General features: G+C 44.1%; 1 protein-coding gene across 4 annotated transcripts in view; it reads right to left on the reverse strand.

The window, feature by feature from the left end:
• The window catches only part of REV1 (REV1 DNA directed polymerase), a 1193441-nt gene that overhangs the window by 1064547 nt on the left and 114509 nt on the right, over positions 1 to 14385 (reverse strand). For all 4 annotated transcript variants that reach the window (XM_069636691.1, XM_069636693.1, XM_069636692.1 and 1 more), the window contains one exon: positions 585 to 753. In XM_069636691.1, the coding sequence (XP_069492792.1) occupies positions 585 to 753 (169 nt within the window). The remainder of the gene's footprint in view (positions 1 to 584; positions 754 to 14385) is intronic.

A 14385-nucleotide genomic window follows, 5' to 3' on the forward strand; every position in this document is an offset into this window, starting at 1 on the left:
CATACAGTGTTTGCATACGTTGGCTGGATGTCACATACATTTTACTCTCTTGCAAAGGAGAAGTCATTTTTTTACTCTCTTAAAAATCACATTTACTCTCAAAGTTTAAAAATTGGGAGTAAAATACTCCCACCTCAAAATCTTATCTGGAGCATTGCAGATGGGGTTAGGTACATAGCTTGAAAAGTGTGTGCACATTTAGAACAATCTCCATGATTGTATTAATGTAGTGTACAGAAGCATGAAGGCTGACTGTATCAAGCAAGTCTTTACAAGCTAGCAGCATGGTGAAACAGTATAAATCAATGTTAAGGCAGAATGCAGATACACTTCATTCAATGGAACGCGCAGACCAGTTCCACTGTGTTGGAGTTTCTGCAATGGTAAGGGAGTGGAAAGTTGAATCAGCAAAATAAAGTATTAGCTTGCAGAAATGCCCTCGTCTTAGGTACTTCACCCTTGTAGGTGCCGAGTTCGGTTAAAGAATAGGGATTGAGTTGGTAGAGGTAAGAACAAAGGAAAACAAAACACTAAAACAGAACTTGTGCTGAAGATAAAACATTTGCGATGTTAAACACATGTACCTTTCTATAATCCATTCAGGGCGAACAACTTTTTCTCCTTTCAGTTCCTGTATTTTATTATTTGGAAGGTTTGTGGCGATGATGTGCGTTGTTTTGGACCTGGAATAATACACATGGAACTGTCCTCCATGCAACATCATTAGTCGGCGCAGTTCATCAGCTGGTGGATCTACAGGAATTGATTGAGATACATTAAGTAGTGAGATTGGTTAAACTGTGTCCACTACTCCAGAAACCCTACATTTGATTTTAGAATCAACATCTAACTTCAAAAATAATTCAGTACTAGTTGTTCACTACTGTAACTCTGTACTCTCACCCCATTTCAGGTAGTCTAGAATGCATATAAGAACATTAGATCAACAACAAAAGGTAATACATGGGAAGCCCTACACCCGAAAGCAGAGAAGGTTCTGCACAATCCAGATAGTTTAAAGGACTTTTTGTACTTTTCTCTGCATCCATTTGTCTCCTGGCTGAATGTGGTTCAGATCCGGTTGAAAGTTCTCTTGACCATCTGGCTATCTCCACCTCTGTTATTGAATTACCACCTTTGTAGTGACGGTGTAAAAGACCAAAAACAATTGTTAAACTTTAGACCAATGTTCCTTCTAATTACTTTTCTCCAAGTGTGCATTTTTTTTATTTCATGCACACATTATTTTCCATGTGTGCAACTGACTAACGAGGTAAGCCACTTTGTGAGCATGCATAATTAGTGACCTATAATCTATGATGGAGTGTGGGCTGAACTTCCCTCCTCCCTAACTACAATTCTTTCCAAATCAGAATTAATGTGATTTGCATATTTATTTTTCCACACCTATTGCCTAAAAAACAAAGATTGTATTGCTGGCTCTAATGGTGCTCCTAAAGCATAACAAAATTTCGCGCTACATGTTTTAAGTCACTGGAAAAAAAACGCCCATCATAAAAAGTGTTACACAAGGAACACATTTAACGCTCAGCATAACGTGGCTGGCAAACAAAACCAGGCCTGATACATTGTTTACCAGACAAAATAATGGCAATCAAGTGGAGCACGCCTGAAATCATGTCAATAACAGCTCATGTGCCACTAGAATAAAGTAGTCCAGGGGCCAGGGCAACATGCCTCACACAACTGATGTGTCAGGAGAATAACTGCATCAGAGTTGCTGCACTACAGTTCATGATAATCAGAATTCATGTGCCACAGGTAATCATCAACATTACGCTGCCCTACGAAAAGAGCAGTGACAACACTCATAACTAGCCCTACAGAGAAGTGGAGGGCCAGACAGTTTTTCTCCCAAAAAATAGCCAAATGTTCCCAGCAGAAAATAGGAAACAATGTACCATGAGGGCGATGGAACAGGAAGGAGCTCTAGCAATATTATTGCCTGATCTGAAGGGTAACAAAAAAAGAACAAAATAAAAGCACCCTTTAATTGTCAGGAATAACCAGGTGGAAAGAAGTATGGTTTACACACAGATGTCTATTCTAGAATTAAATGGATTTCTTCTCGCCTATAAAGAACCCCCATTTGCAATGTGGGTTATATGTTACTCCATAAAACATTTTACTCCAAACTTCAAAATAAGAGAAAAGAATTCTCACATTACGAAATCTTATCTGGAGCTATGGTCGTAAACCTGACATAGGAAGGGGAATGAGTAGGCAGAGAATGTAGCCTACAGTTTTTCCCACCCTGAAACATTACGCTATATGAGGTGCCCCACGGTGCCATCCTAAACAAATTAGGATATGTTTGTCTTATACGTCAACAGCTGCACTAACAGAGGCAGCACCTTCTGAATGGGCCAACAATGACGCCAATAGCCAAAAAGAAGATCAATTCACCGTCGCTGGAAAGGGACCCACCAGCAACACATGAAAGTAACAACGGAGGTGGCTCCAGCAGCACGCAAGAACATGGGTAAGCAGGTTCTGGTGGCTTCAAGGATAAAGGAAGGCAGTCCAGCAGCGAAAACCAGTCCCATAAGGAAGACTGAAGTGAGGGGGACAAAGGACTGCCCAGACAAGCTCCTGAGGTGGGCTAATGGGGACCCATCAACAATTTAGGTGACAGCAGCTACTAAACCCAGGGTGGGAGACCCATGCAGTAAATGTAAAATTGCCCGTAAAAGAGTCCCAGCTTTTGGAAGCCTGATGAGCGAATGTGGAGGACCAGTGGGAGTATGCGGACAGCCCAGGGACAATTTCCATCTGCTGAAAATCTGAACCAGAGTTAAGACCTGGACACAGGCCTCCACCATTACAGTTCGGTTTGGATCTTGCAATGTGGCCTCTTCACTGTGAAAATCCTCAAGCGGGTAAGTAAACCTGCTGCACTCTCAAAAATCTGACAGAACAGAGCATAGCAACAGGGTCTCTCCTCGATATCCTATACACACAGGGGGTGGCACAAGCCAGCCCACCAATCACATGGTGGCCAGCCAATCGGGTTGGCCATAAAAACTGCCCAACACTCCGGACAGCCCACACAGTTTGTCCATTAGCATGTCTAGACCCAGGTTCTGGTCGACACCAGTCCAAGCCACAACACAGGGTGCAGGACTGTGCTCAAGGCGAGCCCATGTTTGCACAATGGCCCCTCAAGGCCTGCCTTGTGGCTTCCCAAAACAAAGGAATACCCAAGAAACAATGTCACAGCAGGACCACAAAAAAGGATTATTACCCCAATGGCTACCAAAAAGGTACATTGAATTACTAATGCTGTACATTGGCTTAGAGTAAACCCCAGGAGAATTAAAATCCAGATTGTGGCCGTCAGCAGCCTAAACACAAAACCTATGTTGGGGATATAAAATCACCATTAGGCTAACAATTGGGGGGTTTAAAAAGCACCCTGGTTGAAGACGCTTTATGGGCTATGAAGGAGCATGTACTTAAAAGCAGTGCGCGGGTCTCCAGTAGAAGTCTCTCTGTCTAAGAAAATAAGTCAGGGAGCCTAAAAATAAAAGCGTGACAAGGCAAACAAATGTAGATGTCCCTAAAAAGATAGCAGAATCCCAAATAATTGAATACTATCCTGACCTCACTACTCTCACTACTAGAGCAAGGTTTTAAGAGCTCAGGGAGACCGTCTTGAACTTTGCCTACCACCAATGTCTCCCTCATACCGAGCCAACTTGCCAGGTCCAAGCACTACAGCATGCTGCAGCAAGACTAATCTGGCACCAGGAAATTCAAACAGATTTCTCGCACACACAGGGAACTACACTGGCTTCTGATAACCAAAAGGATGGCCAATACAGCCTGCATCGCATTCAAGGCAAAGCTAGACATCTTCAGAAGGCAGTGCCACTCCAGAAGCCACAGCATTGCAAGACTGGAAAGCAAACAATACCAGAAAAAGAAAACCAGGAAACTGGTCAACTCTTTCACCTATATCAAACATCTCAAATAGTCCTACACAGCCCTACAGATAAGAGGTGTATCAGCCACTTTTACTCCCTAAAAATAGGCAAATACTCCCAGAAAATAACTTGCATTGGCAAAGCCAACTGGTTTGGCTATTTCGTTTGCAATTGTTTGTTTTTTTCGGCATTGTACAATTGTTAAAGGATAGTTCCGGGACTTTTTTTGTATTGTCCCTACGGTTCGGCCATGTGTTTTTAAGCATAAATCGGTAGATCGTAGAAAACTTTCCTATGGACCTTACCCGACTTTTCGTCCATTAACGCACTCGAAATCAGCCGCCATTTTCTGATAATCCTATCATTTCCCCCCATCGCCCTGGCTCACCTGCTTTTGCGGCACTAAATCAAATCCCCCGCCCCTGAAACAGACTTTATGAAAACATTCATATTCCCTGCCTCTATCCGTGACGTGACTGTGCTGCGTAGGCAAACGCGCCCAGGCGTCTTCTACGCGACTACACACAGAACCCGGAAACCAACACAGATCAGCTCACAACACAGCGCGCCACAATTGGGAATATGAAACTGTACTTTTAAATCAAACCGCAAGATTGTAAATTTGGTAAAGTACATTTATTTGACATCAAATGTTTAGAGAATATTCAGCGATTTGCATTTTTATTTGCTCACGTTCCAAAAAGTTCGTTTTGAGGCACGCGATGTTCCTTTGCTGTACACAGGGTCTTAGATCGTCTCACAATACAGCGCCACAATTCGGAATATGAAACTGTGGTTTAAAAGCAAACGGCAAGATTGTCCATTTGGCAAAGTACATTTATTGGACATCAAATGTTTAGAGAATATTCTGCGATTTGCATTTTTCTTTGCTCTCGATCCAAAATAGTTCGTCTTGAGGCAAGCGATGTTCGTGTGCAGTACACAGGGTGTTGGTTTACGATAAAATAAGCTCTTCGGTCGCACTGATAATCGCATGGCTGTTCCAACAACGAGGCACTAGGCCACCACAATGGTCTGTATGTTGCATCTAGCCGTTAGTACCGCGTAAGGGCATACTTGTACTTGGCGATCGTCCCATAAAATGGTCAGGGTGGTAACGTTGTTCACGCGGAGAAGCAACTGGCGGTTATAAAAGCCATCCGCCGGTGTCTGGTACTCGTGACACATACAATAATGAAGGATGTACCTGTTTTAAAAACATAAAAAATGAAATTAGTCTCACCATCAGATCTTTATTAAAATTATTCATTTTATATATTAGGTCGGGAAATTATTTCATAGCTAGGACAGTGCAACTGGGTATTATACGTCAAGGGGGGGCTGTAGGATACTGAGACAGTCCCCCAGTGCAGGGGTTGACAGGGAGGCAGTGCAGGTGGAGAGTGGAAGGGCCCAGGACCGAGGTCGCAGACAGTGGACCAGTTGTAGCAGGGGAGAGGGAGAGAGAAAGCAGAAGCAAAGAGGAAGGTTTTGAGGTGCTTCCGTAAAAGGAGATGGTCCTCCTCAAGATAGTGCGCGGTACAAAACAATATGCCACATAGAACGAACAAGTACAACTTAACCCGTCTTTAAAGCTACTGTATAGTAATTAAATTGCGGTATAAACTCATCTAAAGAGTTACTTACATTATATTTGCATTTTCCATTGTGTCTGTGCGTAGGGCAGCCCCGAAATACCACTCCTTCTATGCCGACGTTATTTCTTCTAATGAACGAACATTAAATGGCTTTCGTTTCTGAAATTATATTCATTATCGTTTCTTACGTTATTGCCCCACACCCCCAAAAAGAAGTCTTTCGGGATGGTCCCGGCCTGTCAAGGTCAAATAACAATAGAACCTTATACTGAGTCGTGGGCCATTCCGGCACCCGAGAAAAAAATCAAAGCAGCTGACCTTCACTTTGAACGAGCACACATTCCTAGTTAGCTACATTCAGTGTACGGCCATCTCACAGGACTCACAGAGCAATCACTTTTATTTACACAATACATAGCTCCACCCAATTCAATGGGCCTGCGACATGAGGAGACTCGAGAGAACAGACAATCAAATTACAATCATTTAAACCGTGATGTGTATTTCTCAATGAGCTCTTCTTTAGGTGGACATGGAACAGAGGCAATGTTGGGTGGCAATGCAGTTGTCCCCTGCACAGGTTCGTTCACAACTCCATGTATGTGCCTATCTAGGACATCAACAATAAGTCTCTCAATAAAGTCATATTGCATATCCTCAAACACTGGTTTGATAACCCATTGTTTACTTCTTTTTGTGAAGGCCTTATTGTAGCGAAGCGTCCCTAAAGTTCCGGTCGTCCTACTTTGTTGACGGCCAACATTATGGTTATGTGCCAAGACTGCTAGAAGAGTCCGATTTATCATGCCCTCCATGCCAAAATGCAATCGTTCTGGCCTGTACTTTAGGCACATATTGTGGAACACCTCCAAATCTCCTGTGTGGCAGAATTCCGTGAGTCCCCTCAAATCTCTTGTTATAGTTTTATCAAATACAATCTTTTCAATGGCTTTGTGAGTGGGTGATGAAGGAATCAACCACTTCTTCTTCCGTGCCTCCTCTGTGGACAAATGGCCATGTTCACAATTGTGGAAATGTTGGTTTGTGGTCCAGCGGTGAACGTTGCTACAGTGTAACGTTACTGACCGCCATTTTTCCAGTAGAATTTCCAACGACCCTCCACATGTTTTTGAGCTCCACCAAAGATGGTTGCTGATTGACTTGGACCACTGTGAAATACCTTGCATATCTTTTTTTTTACCCGCAGCCGACATTTTTTTATTGATTGTTTTTGCAAGATGCCAAACGTCAAATTGGTGATTTATATTTTTGTACTCTTCTCTCATTGTCTTGGCAATTGAAACGTGTCTGTCCGTGGCTATCAGGTCGATCACCATTCCCCGCGATTGTAGTTCTTGCAATGATGCTACAAAGCCAACTTTCTCCATGGCCACTGAGGATGTACTTTGTGACACCTGCACGACCACCGAACTCACAATTTTCTTACTTTCCATGTCCTGAAAGTGGTAGGTGCAGTACTTGGCTGAAAATCCTGGGCTGTCGCACTGTCCATCACCGGCTAGCCTGAACCGTTTGCCCGCGAATGTACTATCAATAGACATTTTTTCCATTCTCCAAGCTTCGCTAATGGCTGGAAATAGATAATCTGTTTGGTATTTGTAGAACTGAGTTTTCGCAATGAAATGGATTCCCACAAACTGAAAGAAAGACTCTAACTTTTTAAAACTTGAACCACTAAAAAGTGCGGCCGCTGCACAAAGTAGATTGCCTGCTGGCAGTCGCCCCAGCATGGGTTGTGCAGACCATGAGAAAGGATATTTTGTACAGGTGGCATGTATTTTAAGGTTAGTGCCTCGAATTGCACGAGTCACATTAATCAATGGCTCCCCACATACTTCCCCACCAACCGAATGCCCACATTTCATCCGAATAATAATATCAATCAAACAACTATCGAATACAATGAATTTGGCCTCTTTCCTTATACTGTCACTCTGCATCCCAGCTGGTTCGGCCTGTAACGTTGAGGACATGTCACTCACATGAAAGGTAGAATCTCTGATATCGTCTTCCGCTATGTTCAGTGATATTGATGGTGTTTCATTGTCGTCCACTTCATTCTCTTCCATTGCAACATCTGTTCCTTCTCCGGCGATGGGTGAATAAAACAATTTCTTCAACTTTCTCGCGGTCTTAGTTTTTGCGGGTGTGGATTCTGTGAATTGATCTCCGACTGCATCCGAACTACCAGGAGGACATTCACTATCAATGGCTGGATGTGATATAGCTCCGTTGTCAATCACTTCATATTCTTCCCATTGGCACGATGCATCTCCAGTCTCAAGTCCCTGCCAAAAGGTTTGACAAGCAACATCTCTCGTTCGCTTCACCGTCTGTGTAGATCTAGTTCGTACACCCACTCGTAACTAGAGGACAGATTGGAAAAGGGATGTTCAGTTTAAACACAACTTACAGTATTGAACTATTAACAGTGAAAAACAACATAATATAGTGACCAGGACACTAACCTTCTTTTGCTTTCTTTTCTTTGAAACTTTCTTGCCTCGAACTTCAACATCGGGACACTGTTGCTCCGACTCGTGTGTGCATGTCTCCACTTCCTCTTGCGATGCAACGACTATATTTTCATGATAAGCACATCCATCACGCACTGACGCTCCATCGACTCCCTGAAACATAGAACTTTCATTAGTATGTATAATAATATTGAAAACACAAAATGTACTTGGGGACCAATACCCACGTACATCTCAATAGCAAAACACGAATGAACACTTTGTGTAGAACATTCAAACGACAATTATTCACGCATTGTTGATCTAGTTAGATGGAACTGTCAAGATCCATACCTCGGGCTCCTCATAGACTCCCATTGATGATATTATTGAAGATGATGCTTCAGTAACTCCCTGAAACACAGTAATTGCATTAGTATGGTTTTCTATTTTGTTAAAAAGAACATACACTTTGTGCAGGCGTCAACGGCTCATCTAAATAGACCTGCACAAATGATCAGTTGTCTAAAATAAATAATGGATATCTAAATATGATTCGATTTGCTCGATCGTTGGAAGTGTCACCACCCAGATATCTGCATCAACTACTAGGGGTGATGTTCTTGTAGAAGAAGCTCCGTCATCTCCCTGAAACATAGTACTTGCGTTAATAAAGAAGGAAGTATAGCGGATGTAATCACGTCATATGATTTCGCTTGATCGAACTGTCAGTATCCATACCTCGAAATGCATAAGAACATCAAGGGACGATGTAACTGCGGTGCACACTTCTGCAAGCTGTTGCGCCGACCCGTAACTGCATGCTCCCCCTTCTTCTTGGACTAATGCTCCATCGACTCCCTGAAACATAGGACTTTCATTAGTAATGAACACAATATTGAAAAAAGAAGACACATAGGAGGGCGACGACAGAAGGACAGATCAATGGCTAAAAACGAAAGAAACATTGTGTGTAACAATCACGCTACAAGAATGCAAGATCTGATGATCTCCATCGATGGAACTGTCCGGAAACGTACCTCGAGCATCTGAGTGACATGAACGGTTGTCGTCAATACGTTGGACTCCTCAGCATCTCCCTGAAAGACAGTACTTGCATTATTTTGGATAACAATAATTATAACTGAAAACAAAGACTAGAGGACGAGTACAAGGGTGTACCATTAGGTAAAATAATCACACGATAAATTAAAACTATTGATTTACATGCCTAAAACAAGTCAGTGGCAGAATAGCTAAGTAAGATTACCCGATAGGCGCTTGAAGTGGCTGATGACTGCAATAACGACACGGATGGAGAATCTTCCGCCTTCATATTGAGTGGATACATAAATGGGGAAATTATTGTTAGCCAATGCTACACACTACCGCAAGGCCGAGAGATAAATACGTAAACTTGACTCACCAGTGGATGGATGTGGACGAATAGAGTGGGAATAGCGGTTGAGAGCAATTTTCGCCTCGCTCGCGGTGTGTTCTTCTTTATTAGCAATGATGTGGAGTACATGTCTGAGAGACGGTTGCCAGACATTTCGTCGAAAAAAATTGGTCGACCAGACAAATGGTCGAACAATTTGGTCGAAAACCAAATGGTCGAAAAATTTTTTTTTTTTTATTTTAACCCTTTTTTTTTTTTTGGGGGGGTCCCCCCCAACCCCCTTTTTTTCTCTAAAAACCCCTTTTTTAACTAAACGAAAACCCGAAAAATAAATATATAAATAAAAAAAAATTCGACCATTTGGTTTTCGACCAAATTGCGTCGACCAAATTGCAGTCGACCAAATTGCAGTCGACCAAATTGCAGTCGACCAAATTGCAGTCGACCAGTTTTTTTTCGACGAGTTGACTGGACACCCTAAAAGTGCCTGCTGCAGATGCGGTATCGATCACCCCTCTTGTCCGCAAAGACTTCTAGGACTCTACTTTCAAGCTCAGACGGTGGATATCCGCAATATCGGACCCATTCTCTTATCTGATCTATTGTCTTAGGGAAAACATGCATTATAGTACCTTCAGATTTATTATGGGTCTTCGAAGGGCAACCGCCAATGGAACAGGCAGGCATTGTGGAAAGTTCTGAAAAGTAAAGATCAACAATTCTCTATGAATACCAATGTGTTAAAAAATTAAATGACACATAAAAGGTTCAATGCAAGGTTCGTTTTGGTTCTTGGAACTATACACGTTATTCACATGTGGATAAGTATTTGAATAACTTTAAAAAAATAGAAAGATAATTTGACTAAACTCAGAACATGTGACTAGTTCCTTGCATGTACTGTCTTGAACGAAAAGAAGTTGGACGCAAAATGATTATGGTACATGGCCTTACCTTGACGAACAAACAGTTAGATGCAGGGATCAGAGTAGTTTCTTGTCGTAGAACAGGGAGCAGTTCACAGGTTGCAAACTGACGAGTTTCCTCGAAGTGGTCACGGAAGTTCACAGAGACGAAGAGCAGATAACCAGCACCTTCGCGGGTTGACTAGCAAAGCGCAAAGAAGTTCTCATTAGAATATGAAGTGGGTTATAAAGAATTCGAAACAGGGGTGTGTTTGTGAATGAATGACGTGTATATGTCGTGGCATTATGCGGTTTGCAGGGGGCCGTCCAGCGTGAGGGGGGATGCTTGGCAGGAGACACGGGGTCTGGAGGTAGACATGGGAACAACAACCCATGCTCTATAGACCACTTTGAAGTGTACATGGTCTTTGGCACCTCTTGGCCTTTATCGCTCCCTGACAGCTCCACTTGCCAGCACAAGTACCCCGGTGCGAACTGCCTTTGATAGGGCGGGGGGGTGGATTGGGGCGGTGGTCGTGCAGACAAGACACAGGAAGACTCGTGAATGGAGACACACTTCTGTGGATTGCAGGGGGCCGTCCAGCGTGAGGGGGGATGCTTGGCAGGAGACACGGGGTCTGGAGGTAGACATGGGAACAACAACCCATGCTCTATAGACCACTTTGAAGTGTACATGGTCTTTGGCACCTCTTGGCCTTTATCGCTCCCTGACAGCTCCACTTGCCAGCACAAGTACCCCGGTGCGAACTGCCTTTGATAGGGCGGGGGGGGGGGGGGTGGATTGGGGCGGTGGTCGTGCAGACAAGACTCGTTTGCCGCAGGGCCTCACCAAGGAGAGGCCATCTAACTGCATGTAAGAGGCAGGCTGCAGGATCTAGTACATGGAAGGCAGGGGTGTGAGTTTATAAATACCTCACCCTCCCAGGAGAATATATGGGTGCAGTTCACCCTGGAGACCCTGGATGCCTAGGCAGTTAGTCAGCAGCAGGCTGGCCTGTGGTGGCAAGGCGGCACGGGCCAGAGGGGGTCATCTCTGTACCCGGTGCCCAAAAGGATGATTTATTATGATCAACCATATGGATTATTTACCTATAACCATGTTTTGTATCAATAAAATCCAACGGCCTTCCTTTTATTGCCAACGCTTGAACAAAGTGGTGTGGTAAGTATTTTTGGGGGAGGAGGCAAGGCCGGGAGGCTTGATGCCAACCCGCAAAATAACATATGTATGTCTGCTGCATATGGGTTCAACAGTTATGTGGATTGAAGGTGGGCGGCCAGCGTGAGGGAGGATGCTGGCCGGAGACATGTGGTGTGACAAGACAAGGCACAGGAAGACTATTCAATGGAGACACACTAGATTCATTTAAAAAATCAAAACAACCATTGTTAAAATATATGTTGGGTTTTATTTTAGATCTTAATTTCAATTGAACATAAATAATAAACATTACACATTGTAAAGTTCCGGTTGCAGCACATCCAGGGAAAATCCGCGGTATTGTCCACTGTCGCTGGGGAAATGTTGTCTAATGGAAAGTACCGCACAGGCAGGTATTACTCTCCGAACGCGGTGTCCGAGCCTCCCGTGAAGCCACCAAGTGAAGCAACGATAGGCCACCAGCCTGTACCACCTGTGAAAATGAAAGATGCAAACTGTATTAAAATGACAAAACTTTCTTATCACTGTCGATTCAGGTAAAAAATGTCATTCTGCTTTGAAAAAAATTCTATCTAGAAAATGCACAATATGGAACCAATTTACATGCATTCGAATGATATGTAGATGTAATTTTATATGTGGGAGACGACCATGAAATAGTAGTGGCATCACTGACATCACAACCAGAGTATACTTACTCGTTACTCGGATTACGCGGACAAACAGTGCCGCGAAGTTCGTGCATAAGCACCATCATCATCCTCAACACGGTCCGTGAGAGGCAGGCTTTCCTGAACTCTGGCAGCTCGGTGATGCATTGCGGACTTGGCTCGCCTTCCGAAATGTAGGCCAAGCACCCGGAATTTTCACGGCAGCAGCAGTTCTCCTCCTCAGTTGGCATTAGCTCGCACCGATTGCACGTGCACCAGGTGGAGACGCCGTCCATGCGACATGGTCCAGGCTCTTCATCCGTTGACTGGTCCTCCCAACTGCCGTCCGAATCCCCATCGTTTTCGCATGCTTGCCTTTCCAGTAGTTCTTGCTCGGTGTACTCGGGCTCGTACATATACGGCATTATTGTAGCCATTGTGTGGTAAAGAAAGTAAAATAATTTACAGAGATGGTACAGGTGTTCACAAGGCCTAGAAGCGGCGAAGGTAGCTGACCAGAGCACAGAAACGAGTCACAGAATACTCAAAGTAACACAGAGAGAGTAATGGAATCGAAAATCTGCTGCTGTGTGTTGTGAAACGGTGTGTTTATACTTATAGAGGAAAGAGGCGTCCTGCCATTTCCATGGTGACACTTCATTAGCTGAGGCGCAGCGATTGTTGACACGAAACGTGCTTTGGCGTTGGGAAATGGGCGGTACGCGTCTGCTGATGTCAGGCTCAGGGGCGGGGGATTTGATTTAGTGCCGCAAAAGCAGGTGAGCCAGGGCGATGGGGGGAAATGATAGGATTATCAGAAAATGGCGGCTGATTTCGAGTGCGTTAATGGACGAAAAGTCGGGTAAGGTCCATAGGAAAGTTTTCTACGATCTACGCTTAAAAACACATGGCCGAACCGTAGGGACAATAAAAAAAAAATCCCGGAACTATCCTTTAAGCTCGTTTTGTAAAAACGAGAATATTAAAATATAACAATATGTTTTATTTTGTACATTTTGTAGATATTTAGATAGTTAAGGGTGACATTGTTATGGTAATCAAAAGCATTGTGGGTGGGAATTAAAGGTTGTAGGAAATTTAGCCAAACTGCCAACATCTGTGCCGAATGACTAACACAACCTGATTAAAAGTATGAATGGCATAGCAAGGCAACAACTGTTTCACATTCAACACTATGATCAGATGTGGCCATCGTGGCATTCGAGTATTCCAGTTGTGATTGCTAACAAAACGTTATCACATTCTTTCATTATCCTCTTGAGCGGGTACTGGGTACTGAGCACCAAAAGCAGTAGCACACACATCTTGCTAAGATGGACAGTGAGAGGAAAAAAGTGTGTGCTTACTGCTGTTGGCTTGCAGCACACACTAGGCACAAGTGTTCAAAAGACTAACATTAGAGCAGACAAAGGTTCGACCTAACTTTAAGAAAGGGTTTGCAACTTGTGGGTCTCCAGATGGTTTGGACTACAACTCCGATCAACCACAGCAATCAGTGGCAAATGATCATGGGAGTTGTAGTCCAACGGTCGGGAGACCAGCAAGTTGCAGACCACGGAATTAGAGAATGTGTAGTCCCAAGGGTCGTCACATCAGCAAAGAAACAAAAAGCACCCGTTCTGCTTTCCCAAATCATGATACAGAGATAGCAGAAACAGATGAGATTGGATCTTGTGTGTGCCCACACCATCCATGAGGAACGCCGCAAGGATCAGCGCACAAACCCACTGTGCTGCCATCACTGCACTGTACCAAGGTAGAGGACAAGTCTTGCGCGCCCTGTGGATCAAAGTACACAGATTATTCTGCGGGACGGCCCCAACCAGAGCCCTGCTTGTGAAGGTGACGACAGAGGACAAAATGGAGGAGGCACCCCGAACCAGGGCAGGGTCCTCCTACACCTCCCTCTGCCCTAGGTAAGTGAGAAGGGTCACAGCAAAGAGTGCCAAAGCACAACCAAAGCCCGCGAAGGGCAACAATGGAGGGGGCCGTGGCAAGCCCAATATATACCAGCGGGCGTCCTGCTGCAGGAAGCATCCAGCCCCCAGCAGAAGGAGGCCTGCCACAGCCAAGGAAAGGATTTTCGTTTGGCTTTCGTTCAGAGAGGAGTGCAGTCATTCTACTGCCGGAGCATGGACCGATCGAAAGCTGGAAGGAGAGGCGTACACATTGTGGGAGCAGGAGCAACTCCTGTAGCTGAGACGC

This window comes from Ambystoma mexicanum, chromosome 7p, assembly GCF_040938575.1.
Source record: "Ambystoma mexicanum isolate Mex_15411 chromosome 7p, UKY_AmexF1_1, whole genome shotgun sequence".
In the NCBI taxonomy this organism is placed as follows: domain Eukaryota; kingdom Metazoa; phylum Chordata; class Amphibia; order Caudata; family Ambystomatidae; genus Ambystoma; species Ambystoma mexicanum.